At 48.2% G+C, this 24022-nt stretch overlaps 1 protein-coding gene across 1 annotated transcript in view; it reads left to right on the forward strand.

The window, feature by feature from the left end:
* The first annotated feature begins 764 nt into the window (after positions 1-764).
* Positions 765-24022, forward strand: part of CMTM8 (CKLF like MARVEL transmembrane domain containing 8) — an 89864-nt gene continuing 66606 nt past the window's right edge. The window contains exon 1 of the mRNA XM_004603950.3: positions 765-1211. Coding sequence (XP_004604007.3) covers positions 1065-1211 — 147 coding nt within the window. The 5' untranslated portion in view covers positions 765-1064. The remainder of the gene's footprint in view (positions 1212-24022) is intronic.

Consider the following 24022-nt stretch of genomic DNA (forward strand, 5'->3'; position numbering starts at 1 on the left):
GCGCTCCCCGCCGCGCCGCCGCCCCGAGTGCTCCTCCCAGCGGGGGCCCGCGAAGGGGAGGAAGCGGGTCCGCGGCGCCTCCCGGGACCCCGCGCCCCTCCCTGGTCCCCCACGTCCGCCTCTCCGGTCCTCGCGCACCTAGCTAGTGCCCCGTGTCTCCTGGGATCCAGCGCCCCTCCCTGGCCCCCTACGATCCCCTCTCCGGCCCCTGGGCTCCTCGCTGGTGCCCCACGTCCCCTTTTCTAGCCCGCGCGCCTCCCGGGTCCCCGCGGCCCTCCCTGGCCCCACACGTCCCCGTATCCGGCCCCTGCGCACTTCGCTGGTCCCCAACCTCCCTCTCTGGACTGGGCCCTCGCGCCCTCCCTAGTATCCCCGGTCCCTTTCTCTGGACTGAGCCCCCGCGCTCCTCCTTGGCCTCCCACGTCCCCCCCACTTCGGCTCCCGCATGTCCCTTTCCCAGGCTCACGAGCCTCCCGGGCCCCCGCGCCCCTCCCTGGCCCCCCACGTCCCCCTCTCCAGCCCGCGCGCTCCTTCCTTGGCCCCCTGAGTCCCGCTCCCGGCCCGCGCGCCCCCACCCGGCCCCCCCACGCCCCGCTCCCAGCCCGCGCGCCCCCTCTCCCCGCGCAGCCGAGCGCCCTCGGGGCGGCGCGGTCCGGGCCACAGGTGGAGCCGGCGCGCGGCGCTCGAAGGGGCGGTCCCGCACCCGCCCGCCCCGCGCCCGCCCCTCGCGCGGCCCCGCCCCTCGGCCGGCCTCCACCGCCTCCCCCGGCCGCCCCGCGGCCTCCCCCCGGCTGGGTCTCGCTCTGCGGTGGGGCCCCCGCGCAGCCCCGGAGCCCGCGCGCAGAGGCGAGGGGGGGCGCCGCGAACCCGCAGGACGCGCGCGGCGGCTGGATCGGTCCCCCTCCCTCGCCCCCTCCGCGGCGGGTCCCCCCCGCCCCGCGCCACCGCGCTCCCCTCCCCCCGCCCCCCCCAGTGTTCCCCGCCCCCCCCCCCCCAACCCGGGCTCAGGAGGGCCGCGCGTCCAGCCTCGGACGCGCCGGGGAGACCCCGGCCGAGGCGCGACGATGGAGGAGACGCAGCGCGCGCGCTCGCACACCGTCACCACCACCGCCAGCTCCTTCGCCGAGAACTTCTCCACCAGCAGCAGCAGCTTCGCCTACGACCGGGAGTTCCTCCGCACCTTGCCCGGACTGCTCATCGTGGCCGAGATCGTGAGTGGCCCGCGCGGGGCGCGGGGGGCGCCGAGGGATCCGGCTCCGGGCACGCCCCGGGCTCCTTCCGAGGCGGCCTGCTCAGATCGCCGCCGGGGTTTTGCAGGACCCCTTGTTTGCCGAGCTCTGCGTTCTTCCCAGTGTGCAAAAACTCAGAGAATTCCCGTCCCAGCTTGGCCCGAGCCCCACCCGGGGTTATCTTGGAGGAGGGTGGTGACACGGCTCTCGGCGCCCGGAGAAACCCATACATGCAGGCCCCTCCGGGCGCCGGTGGTCAGGGCGTTATTGCCCGGGAGCAGGAAGCTCGGGAGCCTCCTGAGTTTGTGCCCGTGGGTGGCAGGGACACCTGTGACTTTCTTCTCACATGCAGGGCTTCCGGAGATGGGAGAAGAGAGTCGTCTTTCTTTGTGTTCGTCTGGACTTTTGTTTACTTTTTTTCGGTTTGGGTGGTTGTGGGGAGAGGAGGCGATATCCCCTCCCCCTCATTCTTGCTTGGGGGTAGGGGTGCGGGAGAGGGGGTGCCCCCGGTCTACTTTGGCTGAGGGACTGAACCAGGGTCTCCTGCCTGTAAAGCATGCCCGCCAGGTCTTTGTGCTCCTTCCCGGCTCCCTTTTCTTAATTGCCTCCTTGGTAGTAAATTTGAGATGACTTACAAGTTGCAGGGAAGTAAGGTATAGTCTTCTTGTACAATAAAACTGCCCAAGTCAGCGCTCCTGTAACCATGTTAGCTAAAACACAATAAAGAATCAGAAATCGAGGTGAGATGCCTCAGGAAAAGTGTACCAAATGGAGCCCCAGGGCCTGTGTGTGTGTCGGGGGGAGGGGTGGGGTGGGTGCCCCTCCAGTTATAGGCAGTGATCATTTCTGGGTGGAGAAGGGGGGCCCTGGAGGCCAAGTGCTGGATTCATGGCCCCCCAGTTCCTCACAGACCTTTGTGGAGAACTTGCTCTTTGGGAAAGCCAGTGGTAGCCACTGTGGATTGGGCTTCTCCATCTTCCTGAGACCTGTCCAGCCCTGTAGAGGCCATTTTTGCCCTCAGATAACCTTCACAGATAACCTAGATGGTGAAGGTGGCTTCCAGCATGACCCCCATTTTACCTGGGCAGACCCTGAAGGCAGAGGTGGGAAAGTGACTCAGCCCTGCGTGTCAGGGTGCGTGTGTGTACTGGAATTCAGACCCAGGCCTGCCTGCTGTTAACCAGTGCCCCTTCTCCCGTCCCGTCCCTCCGTTCTCCTCTAAACTCTTCTGGGCCAGGCAGAGGCAGGGAGCTGGAGGACGGAGAAGTGAGTGGAGGCCGGGAAGTCCTCCAGCAGCCCAGGGCGAGGCCTCCTGTGTCCGCTGTGCTCTGCAGACCTTGTGCTCTGCAGACCCTCCCGTCCCCCAGAGGATCCCAGGGAACACAAAGGATGAGGCGCTTTGGCCTGGCCCCTCCCCCACTCCGGTTCCTGCAGCTGGAATTACGGATGTCTGGGGGCCCAGTGAAAAGCTGGGGATACTGGGATCACCTTGCAGGGCCTGGCTTATAGGAATTCAGCAAATATTTGCCCTGTGCGTGAGGGAGCTGGCAGGCGCCCCTGGGGCAGCAGAGCAAACGGAAGCTCAGATAGCAGTGCTGGTGTGTGGGCTGGTGGGATTGGCCAGGAAAGCTCCTCTTTTCCTTTATGGTCGGTGGCCTCTGGGTTCCCCACTTTCCCAACATCTAGAAAAGTGAAGGAACATAATGTAAGTAGCCCCCAGTGCCTTCACTAGAATAATTACAATTTGTACTTGGACAGGTATCCTGTTTTATTGGAGGTGGGCGTGTTGGGGGCCACAGTTCTGGGGGGGCGGGGCTGGAGGGGGGAATGCTCAGGAGCTTTTTAGGTTTATTTTTTTTTGCTCAGGAGTGTCCCCTGGTGGTGCCCAGGGGACAGAGTGGTGCCCAGGATTGAACCAGAGTTGGCTGTAAGCAAAGCAAGCCCCTTAACCCTTGTACTGTCTCCTTCCTGAACCCTGGCCCTGGGCATGTATCTCTTTTTATTTCAATAAATTTTGGGGTGGGGGGCAGGTGTGATGGGTGGAAAAATATTTAAAAATGATTCTTCTTACTACTTTATTTTTTTTTAATTGAATTACCATGAGATACACAGTTACAAAGCTTGCATGATGGGGTTTCATAGTTTTTATTTTTGACAGAGCTCTGTGTTCACCTGTTTCTGTAGAGTTAAAGGGTTCTATCGGCAGAGATAGAAGTTTCCGGCCACCATCTCCAGCAGTACGCAGTACCCACTACCCATGCAGTACGCAGTACCCACTACCCATGTTCAAATCTCTTGTTCTAAATAACATCTCTGAATCCTTCTCTGCAATTCCCCACCAATTGGAGGCATTATCCATTGGCATCCAATTCTGAAAGATGAGGCGTGAGTTGTCCAAACACCCATTCCCCAAGGCCGTTCTTCACAGGCCTTCCCTCCTCCTGTGCATTATGTAGGTCTGGCAGCGTTTCCCAGAGTGGGTGATTCTGGAACCATCCACTGGGGTGCATATTAGCTCTGGACTGAAGTGGGGCTTTTTGTTGGTTTTAAGAAGATAGATATGGGAGGGGTGGGGTGCACTGTATCTTTTCTTTTTTTCCTGAAAAGAAGCCTCATAAGTTGAGGGACTCAGAATAGATCAGTGACCCGTCTGACCTCAGGGGAGTTCATAGCGGAGTCGTTCATTGAGTGCTTTCCATGTGCTACCTAGTTTCTTGGTTTCCCTGGAGCCAGTCATCCTCTTTTTTTCCCGTGTTTTAGATCTCTCTATACCCAGTCACTTATTTTACCTCCACTGTCCAACTTTCCTCAGGAAATGGAAGGATCTCAGCTTCTCTGTCAAGGTCATCTCTCCCGCCAGCCTTCTCTTCAGACCTGCTCCCCAGGGCAGGCACAGCTGGTCACAGTCGTCCCCTCCCTCTCTCCTCCCTGCAGAAGGATCTCTGCTCTTCTCACAGCCAGAACCCTCTCTCCTGCCTCCCTGCTACCCCTTCCCACCCCACCTCACCATGCACAGGTAGTTTTTTTTTATTATTTTGCTTTTTGGGTCACACCCGGCGATACACAGGGGTTACTCCTGGCTCTGCACTCAGGAATTACTCCTGGCGGTGCTCAGGGGACCATATGGCATGCTGGGAATCGAACCCTGGTCAGCCGAGTGCAAGGCAAAAGCCCTACCCGCTGTGATATCACTCCAGCCCCACACATAGCCTTTAATATTTCATAAGAAATTTCAACTGGGAAGGGAACTAAATGGGATGAGCATCTGCTTTGCATGTAAGAAGCCCAGGTTTGATCCCCAACACTGCCGGGAGTGGAACCCTGAGCACAGAGCAGGGAGTAATCCCTCTCCCAGCACCTCCATTTAGAGCCCCCTCTAAAAAAATGAATACATGTGTCAATGTATTCAACAATATATGCAACTGTTCACCGTAATTAATAACTTGACTCAGTACATTAGGAGTTCTTTTTTCCCCAGGAAGTTGAAAGTTTTCATTGTTGTCTCACTTTTTTGATCTTTTACTATTCATTTGCCATTACTATTCAAATCCCAATCCTGGCATTTCTTCGGGGACCAAGTAGTGTTGGGGAGCAAACTAAGGCTGCTATAATCCTTTGAACCATGCCCAAGTCCTGTTCTGATGTGTCTTTTTTTGGTTTGAGGGCAACTCCTGGTGATGTTCCAGGGTTCCTCCTGGCTCTACGCTCAGGGGTCATTCCTGGCGATGCCTGGGGGCCAATATGGGATGATGAGGATTGAACCTGAGTCGCCTGTGTGCAAGGCAGATGTCTTACCCACTGTACTCTCTGTACTATCGCTTTGACACCCCTCTTCTGATACTTTGATAAAGGCTTTATGTTCCATTTTATTTCAGAATGTTTATAGAATCTTCTTTTTCCCCAGAGGTGTGTAGTCATAACAACACGCCTTCCTGTCAGTGTGTTTCCTTCCTTCCTTCCTTCCTTCCTTCCTTCCTTCCTTCCTTCCTTCCTTCCTTCCTTCCTTCCTTCCTTCCTTCCTTCCTTCCTTCCTTCTCTGTTGTTGTTTAAGATTGTTTGTTTTTCACCAGACCAGGTGATATTCAGAGTTTACTCCTGGCTCTGCACTCAGGAATTACTCTTGACATTGATGGCCGGTGGGGGGGGGGGGAAGATGGCGGGGAGGGGAGACACACATATGGGAAACTGGGATCAAACCCAGGTCATCCATGTGTCAGGCAAAAGCCATATCCGCTGTACTGTGGCTTAGCCCCCACATGCAGCTTGTGACAGCAGCAAGACCCTGGTTTGAATTGTCAGTACCACATACCGTCCCCCAAGCATCACTAGGGGTCACTCCAGAACACAAAGCCAGGCGTAGCCCCTTAGGCACTGCTGGGGGTGACCTCCCTCCTCAACGCAAATAAATGAAAAATATATTTGAGGGAGCTGATACAGTCTCTTAATCTGGAAAACTCATGTATGTCTTGGTTGGGAGTGAAGCCGGGGGAGAGAGAGACTCTGTGTGTGTGTGTGTGTGTGTGTGTGTGTGTGTGTGTGTGTGTGTGTTTGGGATCACACCCAGTAGTGCTGCTACTAGTAGTCCTGGGGGGCGGGGGCTGGAACCCCTGGCCCCCCACATGTAAGGCATATGCTGAGCTACATCTTCATTCCTTAGTTTTTTTTAAACATATATTTTCTTTTTGTTTTTTTTTCTATCTCCTTTTCTTCCTCCCCTGTGTCCCCCCCACTCCCACCCCCCCAATGTCTATGTTGCCTCTGTTTCCTCTCCTGACTTTGGGGTGCACTGTGCACTCACCATGCCTTGAGCATTTGTGGGGGGCTGAGATCCTAGCAGGGCTCGCAGTCTGTGGGCAGGAGGTGCCCTGTCTGAGTCCCGGCACCTGCTGGCAGGGACTGGCGCGTTCCCAGTCCCTGGTACAGCCCGTGCCGAGGCAGCCCTCCTTCTGCGTGTGCCGTTCTCGGGCGGAGATTTTCTCTAGGGAATTTTACACTTGCGTGTGAAAAGATGCACAGATTCGAGGGTTTGGTTCCTATTCTGAAGTTATCTTTTCTTCAAAAATTCTACCAGTTTTAATTTGGGTTAGAAGTGTGAACCTACTAATTGAAAACACCTGGGGGTGGGGGTGGGAGTGGGGGTGGGCCAGGATCAGTGCTGGGGGCTGCTCTGGGGTCTGTCTGTGGGGACTGATTGCGGTGCTAGAGACCTTCCCAGGGGCTGCTTAAGGCAAGGCAAGGATCTCGGTCTCCGTACTCTCTCTCTGTTGCGTTGTGGTTTTTCGGCTTTGGGAGGAGCACATTCAGTATTGCTGGGGTTTGCTCCCACGTGGGAGGGTCATGTTGTGCCAGGGATCAAGCCTGGGGCACCCAATACTCTAACCCTTTTGAGCTTTCTCTCTGGCCCCTGTTCATATTTTATTTATTCTGAATTTGTGGAGGTTAGGGCTGGAGCGATAGCACAGCGTTAGGGCGTTCCCCTTTCACGCGGCCGACCCGTGTTCGATTCCTCCGCCCCTCTCGGAGAGCCCGGCAAGCTACCGAGAGTATGGAGCCCGCACGGCAGAGCCTGGCAAGCTACCTGTGGTATTGGATATGCCAAAAACAGTAACAATAAGTCTCTCAATGAGAGACGTTACTGGTGCCCGCTCGAACAAATCGATGAGGAACGGGATGACAGTGACAGTGACAGTGGATGTTAGGGTTTTCAGACCACAGCTGACAGTGCTCAGGGCTTGTTCCTGGCTCTGTGCTCAGAGATCACCCTGTGGGGGATTGGGAGATTGAAACCGTGCTGGCTGTATGCAAGGTGCAAGCACCTTACCCTCTGTTCTATCTGTCTCTCCAGCCGCCCTGTTTGTGTTTTACTGTCTGGATCAGGATGCAATTTACAATGCATGATTTTTTGCACGCAATAAAAATGAGTGCCCCTTATTTCTTTTGGGGAAGAGGCCCATTTCAAGCAATTGTCTCTGCTCTGAGGATAGGAGAAACTTGCCTCCAGAAGAATGTTACTTTCTGCCTGGGGGGTAGGCAATGGGGGGGGGGAAGTGGTGAGGGGGGTGTGGAATCCAATCCTGAGACAAAGAATTAGTAAGCCTCTGACTTCCTGCTTGAACCAGAGGAAAATGAAATAATTGAGAACAAAACACAATGCTTCTCCAAATCAGTTGTCCAAATGTCCAGCCCTGACATTATCGCAGGGTGCATGGTTTTACCCGGCCCTGTGGCAACACCCGGCTGTGCCAGCATCATGCCATGTTCAAAACAAATTGTGGTCACTTCCTTCCTTTTGAACTTTTATAACAAGCTAGAAACAATCAGAGCTTGACCCATGGCTCATGGGATGCCGTGATCTTAGACCGATTGGGAGTACTTGAGTAAAAGTGACTTGTCAGAAGCTGTTAATTGCACCTTTCCTGCTATTGGTGGCTTCACAGCATCCAGGGAGGGACATTAGCCCCTCGTTCATTTGCTTACTGGTGTGAGCAAACTTAGTTGTTGTTGGTGGGGTGACAAATAGGGTTTCTTTTTTGAGAACTGGGGGAGCAGTTAAGAACTGCTGATAGGGCTGGAGTGATAGCACAGCGGGTAGAGCGTTTGCCTTGCATGCGGCCAACCCAGGTTCGATTCCCAACATCCCGTATGGTCCCCCAGCACCGCCAGGAGTAATTCCTGAGTGTAGAGCCAGGAGTAACCCCTGTGCATTGCTGGGTGTGAACCGAAAAGAAAAAAAAAAAAGAACTGCTGATAGCTAATCATATTTTAAATCTTAGAATTCCTGGAATGCATAACCTCATTTGTTACATCCCATATTTTACACCACTAATATACCAAGGGTAGCACACCACAGTTGATGGGGTTTAAAGTAGAAGGCAACCAATTTTAGGGTGATATATATATGTATATATAAATACAGATTTATATGTATAAGCACACAAGACTCAACCTTTAACATGTTAGTAATCTCTTATAGAAGGGCTTAATGGCTGTTGGGTGAAATACAACAATTTTCACACTTTCCTCTAAGGAAATTTTTGGGCATAATTTTTAGCAGATTATTCATAACAAGCAATATAAAATAAATTTCTTTGGTTCTGCTTTGGGGGAGGGTTTGGGGTTCGGGGTGGAAACATTCAAAATACGGTGGTGGGAAAGTGTAATGGTGATGGGATTGGTGTTTGACTATTAAATGTAATCAATTATCGTGAACAACTTTATAAAATTAAAAAAAAGAACTGCTGATAGCTTTTTTTTTTTCCCAGTCACCCATGTCTGTGTTCAGGGCTTACTCCTGGCTCTGCACTCAGGGGTCACTCTTTGCAGGACTCAGGGGACCATATGGGATGCTGGCGATTGAACCTGGTTGCTGAATGCAAGGCAAATGAATGCCCTTCCCGCTGTGCTCTGGCTCCTGGCCAAGAACTACTGATAGCTCTTCATTCCCCCTTGCTCACTATTGCCAGCACCACACCCCGCTCTATAGTAACTTCCTTATTTATCACCGTGTCTGAATGTGCCCACTTTCTTGCTAAGACCAGATAAATCACCTTTCCTCATCAATGATTGTTTTTCACTTTTTTTTTTTTTTTTTGGTGGTGGGGGTGTGCACGCTACTTCGTACTCAAGCTGGAGAGGTTGCTCTGACCGTGTTGTGTTAGGGAGTGAGCCCGGGTCTCCTGCCTGCAATAATTAATTAATGACATTCCTAATGGCCACATAGTATTTCATCAACAGCCATGCTCCTGTCTGTCAGTGTGTGGGGTTTTCCTTTTCTCTCACTAGTGTTGTAATCTCTTCACCTTTCTGGATGTTCTTTTTGTTTGTTTGTTTTGGGGCCACACCCAGCTGTGCTCATGGCTTACTCCTGGCTCTGAGATCGGGGTCTCTCCTGGCAGTGCTCAGGGGCTATGGGGTGCCAGGAATCAAACCCGGTCGGCCATGTAGAAGGCAAATGCTGGGTTCCTTTCTAAGTATTCTTTAATATTTTCTGGTGAGTACTTAGAGTAGAGTAAAAAATATGTGAATCTCCTTTAAGTCAAGTTTATTGAGGTATATAGTAAAAGTCATCCTTTTGCTTACAGTTTCTAAGGGTTTGGGAATTTTGTTTGGGGGCCACACTTGGGGTGCTTGGGGAACACTGCAGTGCTGGAATTGTACCAGAGCCTCACGTATGCAAGGCACATGCTCTGCTATCAAGCCATATCTCAACCCTGGCACATGCCTCTTAAAAAGCAGCTTTATTGACAGATGAGTCATAATGAGACTAACTATTTAGAAGTGTATAAGTTAATTCAGCATTAATTTGCTTACATAAGTAAGATCCTGGGTTTGGTTCCCATCACTACCACATAAATAAAATTTTAAGTGTACAAATCAGTGATTGTTGGAATATTCTTAAATCAGTTTACTGTCAGCGCTATCTGATTGTAGAATATTTTTTTTTGTCATCTTAGAAAAATGCCCGTTTCTCTTGTCTTGCACGTGACTGACCCGGGTTCAGTCCCCAGCACCCCATAAGGTCTGCCAAGCTTGCCAGGAGGGATCACTGAGCACAGAGCCAGGAGTAAGCCCTGAATACTGGCAGGGTGTGGCTTAAAAACTAAAAAAGAGAGACACCCATTCCCTGTTAGTTGTCACTTTGCAGTCTGTGCTTCCCATAGCCTGGAGTAACTGCTAGTTCTCTTTTAGCTCTTTGGATTGGTCTGGACATTGCTGGACACTTCACCTTACTGGAATCCTGAAATATGGCCTTGGAGCTTATTTCACTTTGCAGAATTACTTCCAGGGTTACCCATGCTGAAGTAGTCTTCAATTCTTTATTCACTTTGTTGTCATTTGTTTTATTGTCATTCTTTGGTGTTACATATGTGTATGTAAAATTTTTGAAGATCCAGGCTGGAGTGATAGTCCATCATGTGGGATGTTTGCCTTGCATATGGCTGACCCGGGTTCAATCCCCAGCATCCCTTATGGTCCCCTGAGCACTGCCAGGAGTAATTCCTGAGTGCAGAGCCTGGAGTAACTCCTGAGCATTGCTGGGTGTGACCCAAAAAAGCCAAAAAAGAAAAAACTTTTAAAGATCACTTGATGGGCATTGAGTGACTGCATTTTGACTAATGAATATATTTGAATTTTGATGTAGAAGTTTTTGTGTGGACATGGGTTTTTCTTGGACATTTATCTAAGAATAGAATGGCTGGATCATGTGGTAACTCATTGTTTAATATTAACTGCTAGACTGTTTCCAGAGTGTTTCCACTGACTACTTTACAATTCCACCAGCCGGATTAGGGTTCCAGCTTCTCCACCAAGATGCTTCCGTCACTTTCTGTCTTTTGATTTCTTGCCTTCCCATAGGGTGTGATGTGATATCTTATTTGTAGTAGGGGCTTGTATTTTCTTGATGACTCGTGTTGTTGAACATGGTTTCATTTGCATATTAGTTGTTTGTGTTTTTTTTGTTTTTTGGTTGTTTTTTTGGACTTTGGGAGTATCATACTTAGTGAGGAATCAGGGCTTATACCTGACTGTGCTCAGGAGTCATTCTTGGTGGGGCTTGAGGGGACGCATTACAGAGAATTAAACCCAGGTTAGCTGCCTAAAAGGCAAGTGCCTTATCCACGATACTAGCTAGCTCTCTGGCACCATCCCCAGAACTTTTTTACCTTTTGAATTCTAACACGTTTCCTCTACCCTCAGTCTTTCCATCCCTGGAAAGTATATTCTCTGTTTTATAAGTCTGGGTATTTTGTTGTGTATTAACTTTTAGATTTTGTGTATACACTCCAATGCTGTATATCATCCTCCTCGTAGAATGTGTACTTAGCTATGATATATTCCTTTGATAAATGACTGGATTTTAAAATTTTCATTACTGAGTTTGATTTATTTGCTTTTCTTTACAGTGTTTTTTTTTTTTTTTTTTTTTTTTTTTTTTTTTTTTTTGCTGTTTGGGTCACACCTGGCAATGCACAGGGGTTACTCCTGGCTTTGCACTCAGGAATCACCCCTGGGAGTGCTCAGGGGACCATATAGGATGCTGGGAATCAAACCCAGATAGACCGTGTGCAAGGCAAATGCCCTAGCCGCTGTGCTATCTACTTCAGCCCCATACTGTGTTCTGTTTTGTTATGTTTCTAATATTATTTTACAAGGTTTCAGGGTTTAGCATTGTATTTGAGATGGTCTAATCCCTTTCACTTTTAACTGAGGTGAAAGACACATAGCAATAACCGTTACAAAGTAACAGGGTTGGGGTGATGGCTCAGAGGTCTGGTGTTCCTGCTTTGAAGGCAAGAGTCGCAGGTTTGATCACGTAGCAACATCTGAAGTGACCACCGAACATTGCACCAGAAGCAGCCCCTGAGGACTGCTGCAGCCCCCTGGCAAATCTAAATAAATAAATGGAACACCCAGATGGCATTTTGTATATTTACAGTGTTATGCAATCACCACTTCTCTCAAGTTCCAAAATACTTTCTATCTTCCTAAAAGAAATCCTGCCTTTAAAAAGAAAAATAACTTTTTCTGTCTTCTGGCTGTGAGCACATCTTCTATATCCATCTTATATAGCTATATTTTATTTCTTACCCAGTCTGAGAGCTTGTCTTTCAGTATAGAAATGTAATACATTTGTATTTATTGTGGTAATCTATTTAAAATTCTTGATTTTCTACTTTTCCTTCTAGCTATTCCAAGTTAAAAATTCCATTTTAGTTGCAACCTTTAAATTTTACCCATTTATATAATTTTAATTTTATTTAAATTTTTGTTTGTGGTGGTTTTTGGTCACACCCAGCAATGCTCAGGAGTTATTCCTGGCTCTGCACACAGGAATCACTCCTGCAGTAGCTTGGAGACCATATGGGATACTGGAGCTTGAACCCAGGTCAGCCGTGTGCAAGGCAAGTGCCCTACCTGCTATACTATCTGGTTCCCCATTTATATGTTTAAAGATTTTTCCTAACTGCCCAGATAATTAATGAAGGCATATGAATACACAATTCCATTCAAAATGCTCTCCTTCTTACCTATTTCTAGCCTGCACTCTGTATCACTTATTTTCCCTGAATTTTGAGAAATAACAGCTTTTGGAGACGTCATTTGCATGACATATAGTTTAGGTAAAACTATATGACTGGTTCATATAAAACTATAATGCTCAGTGACTTTCAGGTCATTCACGTAGTTGCTCAACTACTATCATAATCAGTTTCAGAACATTTTCATCATTCTCTGAAGAAACCCTACACCCATTAATGTGCACCTTCTATTTCTCCCCAACGCTTCCTCAGCAAACACGGGCAACCAGTAACCTAATTTTTGTTTTTTCAAAATTTGTCTATTTGGGACATTTCATGGCAATGGAAAATGCAATATGGTCTTTTATGACATTTCTTTCACTTAGTAATAATGTTTTCAAGGCTCCACCATATTGTATAATCAGTAGTTCTATTATTTTTGTCAAAGAATACTGTATTGTTTGGCACTACCACACTTCATTTTCCTGTTCAGGAATTCACAGACATCTGGGTTAGTGCTACCTTTTAACCATCATTAGTGCTGCTACTCAGAACATTCACATGTTGTTTTGTGTGTGTGTGTGTGGACAGACATTTTCATTTCTCTTCAATGTCTGCCTGGAGTGGTATCCATGAATCTTAAGAAAATTCAACAGTTAGGTGTATGTAGAAACACCAGACGGTTCTTCATTTAGCTATCCCTATACTTGTTTAAAAGATTATTTGTGGGACCGGAGAGATAGTGCAGCAGGTAGGGCATCTGCCTGGCATGTGACTGGCGCAGGTTCGATCCCCTGCATCCCATATGGTCCCCCAAGCAAGAAAACATATTTTTGGGTCAGAGAAATAATACAAGGGGGTACTTGTCTTGCAAGTGGCTAAACCCGGTTCAATCCCCATCACTACCGTCCCTGAGCACAGCCAGGTGTGGCCTCAAACAAAAAGATGTCTCAGGAATCATCTCCTGCCAGATGTCTGAAGCTACCCAGGTTACCAAATAATTATTTATATATTTATATTTTACTCCAAGTTTAAATTTTGGGAGGCAGTGGCATAGGGGTGGGGTGGCCACACCTGGCAATACTCAAAGGTTACTCCTGGTTCTGCAACTCAGTAGTTTTCCTTGGCGGTGCTTGGGAAGGATGATATGGAATGCCAGGAAGGGAATATGGGTCAGCTGCATGCAAGACAAGTGCCTTACCCACTGTACTATTGCTCTGGCCCCCAAGTTTAAATTTTTTCAATGTTGCTTCTTTTGGGTATCCTTTTGGGGGGGATATTTCTCGATTTTTCGAAGTGCTCCCTTGGATGGACCTGTTGAGCTTTGTCTGCTGAAGCCTTGAGCTCTCATGATGGCCATTTGCACAGACGAAGTTGCAGTGATGACTTGCACATTACATTGCCCACGAGAATGGAGAAGGATGGTGGTGTGGGCAGAAACTGTAGGTGGAGTATTGTTCCTTAGAGTTGGAATGACTTGTGAAAGGCAGTTTGGGAAATCTGTCAGGTAATTACACTGGAGTTTCAGGCTGGTGTGGTTGGGATAAAGAGGATTACTAGCCCTGCAGTTTTCCCCATACTGCTGGGCTGTGTGCCTGGACAGGCAGAAAGCCTTCGCCCCAGCTTGGAAGGATCCAGGGACCTCTAAACTCTCAGAACAGGTCCAGTCTGGTGACATGTTCCCTGTTGAGAACCTGTCCGAGTCTCATGCAGTCAACTGTAACCTTTGTTATATTTTGTAATACCTTTAAAGTCATGGGACTTGTATTTTACTAGGCTTCAAGTCCATTCCTATATGGGAATCTGATTTTCATGCCTTTTTATTTATATTTTTATTCATTTATTAGTTTTTGGGTCACACCCAGCGATGTTCAGAAATTACTCCTGACTCTGTGCTAAGGGACCATTCCTGGCGATGCTCAAGGGACTATATGGGGTACCAAGGATAGAAGGGTTGCCCATATGCAAGTCAAGTTACTTAAGCCCTATGCTATCTCTCCAGCCCTCTTACGTTCTTTTTAAGTAACGAGATCTCCCTCTTTTAAATCTCCCTGAAAGCTTTCAGAATTTTTAAGTATCCTATATCTAGGGCTTACACACTTAACCATTATGTGTCTAGGTTAGATTCAAACCTATCTTCAGTACAGTACAATCCTTCTTTTTTTTTTTTTTTTTGGTTTTTGGGTCACACCTGGTGATGCACAGGGGTTACTCCTGGCTCTGCACTCAGGAATTACTCCTGGTGGTGCTCAGGGGACCATATGGGATGCTGGGATTTGAACCCGGGTTGGCCGAGTGCAAGGCAAACGCCCTATCCGCTATGCTATCACTCCAGCCCCAAAGTACAATCCTTCTTGAACTCAGTGTCTGTGTTCTTCTCTTCTTCTCTCTTCTAAAAGTCCTTATTAAATCCAGAAGTTCCAGGAGAAATTCAACCATCTTTCATATCTGCTACCTTTTTTCTCAGACTTCCTGTCTTGGTTCTTTTTGCAGACTTCTAGGAAACTAACTCTTGCAGCTTAGATTCGGATGGTCTGTTTTTTCAGAACCATCTGCTGAGTTTTTATTTGGGTTTGGATCCTCACAGTTCCCAACATTTGTGCCATTCTCTTACCTTTGTAGTCTGATGACTTTTGTATTGAATCACTTACCAATCTTGAGTCCATTGAAGCCGCTTACTGTTTCTGTTTGTTCTGCTTGTTGAGTCTGTTTTTCTCTCCAGTGGCTGTTTTCCCTGTCGGGTGATTTAGGATTGTCTATTTATTATGTCATTATAGATGAGATGGCTGGTAAGGGCTTGCTCAGGTGCCCACGAAACTCGAGTCCCTGGTACTGCATATGGCTTTATTCATCACATGACTGGTTCTAATGATTTTTCATTTCTCTATTACCTGAGCAGTGGGAATATTCCTTTCTTAAAGCTTTATCTTAGGGACTGGTAGGGCACTTGCCTTGCATGTGACTGACCTGGGTTTGATCCCCATCACTGAAGATGGTCCCCTGAGCACCTCCAGGTATGGCTCCAAAACAAAACAAAACAAAGAGTGCTTTATCTTGGCAGCTGTTTCCAGACATAACTGCTGGAGGCCATGGGGAGAATGATTAACTTGGCAGCTTCAATGTCTTCAGTTCCTTCCTTAGCAGATTTCGCTGGGCCTGTTCCTACTCCTGTTGTTGCTTCTGGTTTGGGGGTTTCTCCGAGAGTGCCTGGAATCTCCCTTTCTGCCGCATACTCTGTTCCCTCAGATGAAGCATGTTTCTGAGCCTCAGAATCGGGTGTTGTTCCTTCTAGTTTGGGGTTTGTTTGGTTTTTAGCTACAAACTCTTTAAGAATTCTTTGTGCATGTGTGTATATGTTTTCATCACTCAGTGAAACATAGGGAAGGATGAAGAACATACAAGTCTGACAGTGGCCTTGAAGGAGCACATTTGTGTGGGAGAGGCAGTGGCCTGGATCCCCCATGCATGCCCAGGAGTGACTCCTGCACACCGTAATCCCCAGCACCTTAAAGGGGGAAAGGAAGGAAGAGAAGTAATGTTGGTTCATCATCACTCATTTATGTGCATTTTATTTTATTTTATTTTTTTTTTGCTTTTTGGGTCACACCCACCGATGCTCAGGGGTTACTCCTGGCTCTGCTCTCAGAAATTACTCCTGGTGGTGCTTGGGGAGCCATATGGGATGCCAAGGATTGAACCCAGGTTGGCCGCATGCAAGGCAACTGCCCTACCCACTGTACTATCGCTCCAGCCCCAATATGTGCATTTTAAAGGCATCTTGAGACTATTCATCTTCATTTTATGTTGCAGATTTTCTTTCCAATTGATCATGTCTTAATTTTACTTATGAGGATTCTGTAGTTTTATCAAATTTAAGTTTTTTAGGGTGTTTTTTTTTTTAAAGGGGTCAGGCTGTGCCAGGGATCAAACCCATACCTCCTGCATACAAAACCTGTTGGTTCTGTCTGAGCCTGATCTTATTTTTTCTTACATTTGGTGTCATGTTTAGAAAGTTCTGTTTCTGTGGACAGTTCAAATATAATGAATTGCATGTTAGGGCTGGAGAGATTATATCGGGGTTAAGGCACATGTCTTACAAGCTGCTTGCTGCTTGATACCCAGGACCACATATGGCCCCCTGAACACTGCCAGATGTGGCCCTCCAAAAATTAAATTGCAGGGGCTGGAGCAATAGCACAGCGGGTAGGGCATTTGCCTTGCACGCAGCCGACCCAGGTTCGATTCCCAGCACCCCATATGGTCCCCTGAGCACCACCAGGGGTAATTTCTGAGTGCAGAGCCAAGAGTAACCCCTGTGCATCGCTGGGTGTGACCCAAAAAGCAAAAAAAAAAAAATTGTATGTTCATGCTTAGCCTGGATTTTCCTTGTAGCCCTTAGTTACGAGGCCACACGCAGCATCGCAGGAGTGAGGTCCTTGTGGGGCAGAGACGAGCCCAGGACTTCTCTCATGCAAGCCCATGCTCTGCCCATGAACCACTTCCCTGGCCCTTTTACAGTACTCTTTCATGTGTAACCTTAACATTGGATTTTAATTTCAGTATTAGTCATAAAATTGGCCTCTCAGTTTGTCACTTTGTCTTCAGATGCTTTTCCATCTGTCTCAGCATGATATATATAGTGGTAAATGACCTGAAAATTCACAATTCTCAAATGTCTTTTTTTTTGGGGGGGGGGGTGAGGGGTAGGGGGAGGGAAGGGGCCACACTGGCAGTGCCCAGGGTTACTCCTGGCTCTGCATCCAGGGATCACTCCTGGCGAACTCAGGTGATCATATGGGGTGCTGGGCATTGAACCCAGGTGGGGCCCATGCAAGGCTAATGCCTTATTTGCTGTCCTGTCTCTCTGGCCCAATCCTGTGCCCCATGGTTCCTGACAGATTCCTCTCAGGCCCAGTTCTGTTCTTGCTAGTCTGATCCAGTCTTTGCTCCCAGGTCTTCGTATCTGCAGTTCTGGAATACATTTAACAGCAGAAGTCAACCACCCCAGCTCTAGTTTTCAGAAATGTTTATAGTTGGATACTACTGCGTGCAGTCTCTGCTGTTAAAGCTCGTTGGCATTTGTTTGGACTTTTATATAATGCATAGGTTAATGTTTGGAAAAAAGGACTCACACCCTTTTTTTGTTACTAAGAAGAAAATTCCCACCCATTTTCTTGTGTTCCTCTATGCCTTGATAGTGAGCCTTAATTTCTTCAAGGTCTTTTCCAGGATGAAATGCTGCAGGTTGTAGTGTATAAATTAATAATGCCTACTTGTTCACTCATCAGATATGGTATTTAATAGTTATTGTATACTAGAATATGTGTGGAACATTTCAAATAAGTGGCATAGCCACAGTATATTAAATGAAAATAAATACTGGCCTAAGGCCAGAGCACTAGTACAGTGGCCAGGGTGTTGCCTTGCTTGTGGATGACTTGGGTTCGAATGAATCTCCGGCACCACAGTATGGTCCCCTGTGCACCACCGGGAATGGTAAACATTTTTGTTTTCAAAGTCAAATGAGTTTTCATTTACTATCTCACTTGACATGAAGCCCACCTGGTTTAGGGGGAACCCCTGCCTGCTTCTCCCCCTTGCCTCCTCCTCTTCCCTTGGTTGTCATCGATGCTGTGACGAACAGGGATCACAGACTCACCTGGCTGTGGTGCTCCCACACTTAGCTGTGCTCACCGGAGTCGCACATCAGGTTGCAGGACTTGCACGCTCCCAGGGGTCTCAGTGTTTTTCCAGCGGAGGCCCCTTCCCACATCATTGCCTTTCCGGACCCCCTGTGCCCTTCATCGCATACCATGGCCTCTCATTTGTATGATTCTCACCCGTGACTCCCCAAATGTCCTGGGCACCAGTGGGAAGGTTCTGAGGTTGAATTCTTGTATGTATACTCTAGCCCGGAAGCAAACATTAGTTGCCACTTGGGCCTTGAGACTGGGGTTGGGGGCCACACCCAGAGGTGTTTTAAGGGAGCCAGGTAGAGCCACATGCCAGGCACGTGCCTTAACCCTGGTACTGCTTTTTCAGGCCCTACTACGTCTTGGAAGCACTGCACTGTAGCACTGTTGTCCCATTGTTCATCGATTTGCTCGAGCGGGCACCAGTGACGTCTTCATTGTGAGACTTGTTGTCAGTGTTTTTGGCATATTGAATATGCCACGGGTAGCTTGTTAGGCTCTGCTGTGCAGGCGGGATACTTGCCCAGCTCTCCAAGAGGGATAGAGGAATCGAACCCAGGTCGGCCGCATGCAAGGCAAAAGCCCTACCCACTCTGTGAGTGTTCACGTGTGTGTGTGTGTGTGTGTGTGTGTGTGTGTGTGTGTGTAATGAGTTTTTTTCCCCTCAGTGGGCCGGACTTCTTAGCTGTTCCCAAGTGGGTCCGTTCGCATTTAGGGTGAGTGCTGTGTAATGGATTTGTGTTTGCTGAGTTTCCGTCTCGGACCCTCCTTTCGGTGGTCGGTAGTCTGTGTGTGGCACTGAGCCCTCAGCCTGCCGGACCATACCTTGAACTGAAGGAAAACCACACGGCTCCCCCGAGCAGCGTGGAGACCTGCTGGTCCAACACCCGGCCCGGTGCCTTCAGCTGGATGGTGTTAGGTGGTCGTAACACACCTGGGAATGACATCCGCTTCCGAGGGCCCACGGAGAGGGGCCTCAGTGTTCCCGAGCGGAAGTGAGACGAGAAGCTCAAGTCTGGGCCTGTTTTTCAGAGCTAGAGTCGAACGCCTGGAAAGCAGGCCACGCTCTCGCCTGGCTGCTATTCTTGCCTCTCCCACTTTCTCCTCTCTCAAGCCACACGCTCAGAGGAGCCTCTTTGTGGAGGGAATATAACTCTGGGGAGAAAAGCGATCCTTTATAGCATGCCTTGTTTCCAAAAAGGCAGGACAGAAATAGTTGAATTGAAGTTTTAAAGAATGCAACAAGAATCTGTACAAAGGCCAGAGAGATTTGCATGCGGCCAGTTCAGGTTCCGTTCCTGGCACCCCGTATGGTTTCCCAGCACTGCCCAGAGTGACTCCTGAGCACAGAGCCAGGAGTAACACTTGAGCATCACCAGATGTGTGGCCCAGAAAACAAGCAAAAGAAATTCGTATCAATCAAGGATGGACAAGCATCAGAGGTCACTTTCGAGGTCACTTTCGAAAGAGGAAAACTTTTGGGAGCATGGATTGGCTCAGCAGTAGAGCACTTGCCTGGCGTGTGAGGCTTTGCATTTGGTCCCCAGCCGAGAGAAAGAGAGAGAGAGAGAGAGAGAGAGAGAGAGAGAGAGAGAGAGAGAGAGAGAGAGAGAGAGAGAGAGAGAGAGAGGGAACTTTTAGGCACTACGCTTTGCAGTAGTGTTAATATTAAAATTGCACGCAGACAGCATCACTAAATCACAACCACCACCCATGTGCCAATGTCCCTGTACCCTGTCTCTTGGCACTGCTTCACTCTCCACCGCCCCCTTAGCAACTCAGTTCTATGGCCGACTCAAGCAGAGAAGATCTTTGACTTTTCATTATTATTGTTTCTTCATTGGGCACTGTGGTGTGCACCAGTCTTCCTGTTTGTGTTCTAGACATACCGTGTTCCTGCAGGGGCGTTCTAGAACGAGACAGACAGAAAGGATCAGAAAGCTGTGTGCCAGGAGTGGTGTGACCCAAAGACAGAAAAGAAAAAGTGTGTGTTGCCTGATGCGATCTCCAGGGTCCAGGGTGTGTGGCTCGGTGAAACCCCCTGGCATTGGCTTTCCCTTCTGACCCACAGGATCTGTGTGCTGAGTCGTGCAGGCTTCTGACTTCCTAGGCCCAGGGAGCTCCTTAGAGACGAAGAGGTTTAAGGAGCTCTCCAACTGCTGTATTCGATATTCATCTAGCTTATACTTGGGAGATGATGTCAAGGTTTCCTTCCACGGTGACAGGAATCCTGAGTGATTTTTCTATCTCCCTTTATTTTCAGATCAAACTTCAGTCGGTCCGGTCTGCACTGCCCTGAGATGCTAATGTTGCTTTTGACTGGGGTGTATGTGGGGCTGGTTTTTGGGTCGCCACCCAGTAGTGCTCACACCCAGACTTACTCCTGCTTCTGCTCTCAGGGCTCACTCCGAGTGGTGTGGTGCTGGGCATTGAACCTGGCTAAGCTCTGTGCGGGCATGTTACTCTCTCTTTTGTTCTCTAATGATGCGTTTTCCCTTTTTGTTTTGTTTTGGGGCCACTCTTGGTGGTGCTTAAGGACTGCTTTTGGCTGGGTTCTTGACTGTTGCTTCTAGCAGTGTCAAGGGGAGCATGCATTGGCAGAGATTGAACCCAGGCCTCCTGCATGCAAAGCAGGTACTCCAGCCCTTTGAACTATCTTCCTAGCTCTGGATTTTTTTTTTCTTTTTGGGTCACACCCAGCGATGCACAGGGTTACTCCTCGCTCATGCACTCCGGAATTACTCCTGGCAGTGCTCGGGGGACCATATGGGATGCTGGGGATCAAACCTGGGTCGGCCACATGCACGGCAAAGCCCTATCCACTGTGCTATCGCTCCAGCCCCCTAGCTCTGGATTTTTCTTTTCTTTTCTTTCTTTCTGCTTTCCCTGGATGTGATTAGGTTGATTGACTCTGGGGATGACCAAAGCCTGGTTAACTAGGTCCTGGGTCAATCCCACTGGCTATGCCACTTGTCTACCCAGGAACCTGAAAGGGTGGGGCCTGAGTCTCTAGCCAGTCTGCATCATTGAGAAATAGGGAGGTGTCCTCTGCAGAGGTGTCCCCTGTCCCCAGACGTGAGCTCCCGTCAGACTGCTATGGGCAGTATTACACAGGTCGAGAACAATAAAGTGAGTAACTGTTTACTAGACACCACACCCCTAATTGAGAGGGCCTTCTGGGCCCTTCCCACCGTCCTCGAAGGCGGCGTCGCTGTCCAGCGTGGTCTTGGAAGTTCCCAGTCTTTCTGCCGTTATCATTATTCAGCCTTGGCTTACTTTGAACTTTGCAGAGTATAAATCACGTAGTCTTTTGGCCTCTGACTTACTTCCATCCATCACTGTGCGCTTTCCATTTTGATGCACGTGACAGCTCTTTTGCGTCTCAGTCTGCACCCTGGTCTCCAGGAACCGCCGCTTGCGCCTTCCATGTTGGTGGCCACCTAGACTGCCGTGCTTGACATGGAGTAACTTTTCCTTCTTGTGTTTCTCATTCTTCTTGCTCTTTTTTTTTTTTTGGTCACACCCGGTGATGCACAAGGATTACTCCTGGCTCATGCACTCAGAAATTACTCCTGGCAGTGCTCAGGGATCATGTAGGATGCTGGGAATCGAACCCAGGTCGCCGCATGCAAGGCAACACCCTAACCACTGTGCTGTGGCTCCAGCCCACTCCTATTATTTTTATTTTAATTTTTATTTATTTATTTATTTATTTGCTTTCTGGGTCACACCCAGCAATGCACAGGAGTTACTCCTGGTGCTGCACATGGGAATTACTCCTGGCAGTGCTGGGGGACCATATGGGATGCTGGGAATCGAACCTGTGTTGGCTGAGTTTAAGGCAAACACCCTACTCGCTGTGCTATTGCTCCAGACCCCACACTCATATTAGTTTTAAAGTTTGGCTTTGTCTAAAAGACAAAAAAGGGGACTACCTAAAAGGGGACTACCAAGCTATCATTTTTTTTCCTTTTTGGGGAACAGTGGGTTTGGATTGTATCCTGTGGTGCTGGAGAAGTACTCTAGCTTTGGGAGTCACTTCTTTTTTTTTTATATTAATAGTTTATTTTTAATTAGTGAGTCAACGTGAGGGTACAGTTACAGATTTATACATTTTTGTGCTCATGTTTCCCCCATACAAAGTTCGATAACCCATCCCTTCACCAGTGCCCATTCTTCACCACCAGTAAACCCAACATCCCTCCCACCCTCCCCAGGCCCGTCTCCTCCCACCCCACACTGCCACTATGGCAGGGCATTCCCTTTTGTTCTCTCTCTCTGATTAGGTGTTGTGGTTTGCAATAAAGGTGTTGAGTGGCCATTGTGTTCAGTCTCTAGTCTATATTAGGTCCGCATCATCCTTCCCCCACGACCTCCAACCACATTTTACTTGGTGTTCCCTTCTCTGAGTTGCCCAGAATGAGAGACCAGCCTCCAAGCCATGGAGACAACCTCCTGGTACTTATTTCTACTATTCTTGGGTGTTAGTCTTATAGTCTATTATTCTATATTCCACAGATGAGTGCAATCTTTCTATGTCTGTCTCTCTCTTCCTGACTCATTTCACTTAGCATGATACTTTCCATGCTGATCCACTTATATGCAAATGTCATGACCTCATTTTTTCTAACAGCTGCATAGTATTCCATTGTATAGATGTACCAGAGTTTCTTCAACCAGTCATCTGTTCTAGGGCACTTGGGTTTTTTCTAGATTCTGGCTATTGTAAACAGTGCTGCGATGAACATATAAGTACAGATGTCATTTCGACTATACTTTTTGGCTTTTCTGGGATATATTCCCAGCAGTGGTATTGCTGGGTCAAATGGGAGCTCAACCTCTAGTTTTTTGAGAACCGTCCATATTGTTTTCCAAAAGGGCTGAACTAGCTGGCATTCCCACCAGCAGTGTAGAAGGGTCCCTTTCTTTGGGAGTCACTTCTTGCAGTGTTTGGAGGATGACATAGTGCCTAGGATTAAACTGGGGTGAGTCACAGGCAAGGCAAGGCTCTTAATACCTGTGCTGTCTCTTTGGCCTTATTTTTACTTTTGCTCTGGGGCCACACCTGCTGATGCCCAGGTGTTGCTTCTGGCTGATGCACAGGGATCACTCCTGGTGGTGCTGGAGAACCAGCAGTGTCAGGATCCAACCTGGGGCTCCTGCAGTGAAAGAATGTGTGCCAGCCCTTTGAGCTACCCCCTCCCGCCCCTGCCTAGCTGTCTTTGCTTATGTGTGTAGTCTGTTATCGAGGTTAAAATGAACCAGAATGTTCACCCTGACCCTAACCAAACTGAAGACTGTAGGCCTTCACAGTTAACAATGTTTTTTGTTGGTTCCATTCTGTCCTCTTTTCCACCTGCAAGTCAGGAGTTGTCATTGTTGTGTGTGGTCCTCAGTTCAGTTTCATCCACGGCCCCCATGGTTGCTCAGTTCTTTTCTCGTTGTTCCTTCTTCCATTTCAGACCTCCCATCTGTTTTTTGTTTTTCTCAAATTGTTTTTCTGCTCCATCTTAAAGGCTAAGTATGCAAATCATTGAATTCTAAGTTGACAGTTATTTTTGTCCCGGTTCATTAAAGGTCTTGTTCTTTTGTCTTATTTATTGGTTTCCATGGTTGCTGTCAAAGTAAGCTGCAAATTACCATTTCTTTTTAATTGAGCTGCTTTTGCTTTTAGGATTTTCTTTTTCTTTGTGTACGGCAATGTCCTCACGCTGTGGTCTACAGAGGTTTTCTTTTTAGTTTTCCTTGCATTTCATGGGGATTCTTTCATCATTTGTTGATCTAACAACATTGAATTATTCTCCATCATTATCCCATGAAGTGTTGGGAATAGTAATTGGAACTCTGTTAGACATGTGTTAGTCCTTAGAAGATGCACCCTCCTTCAAACGGACCATTTTCAGCTGTTTCTAGATAGTGTTTTGTTTATTGCTACATCTTCCACTTTAATAATTCCTTCTCTAGCTCTTTACTCGATATTTTCAATGTGAAATTTCAAGTCTCTTATATTTCTAGAAATTTTTCAACTCTTTGAGATCCACCATGCTCTATTAGATGGATAATCTATTAAACAGGTCAA

This window comes from Sorex araneus, chromosome 4 (assembly GCF_027595985.1).
Source record: "Sorex araneus isolate mSorAra2 chromosome 4, mSorAra2.pri, whole genome shotgun sequence".
Taxonomy (NCBI): Eukaryota; Metazoa; Chordata; class Mammalia; order Eulipotyphla; family Soricidae; genus Sorex; species Sorex araneus.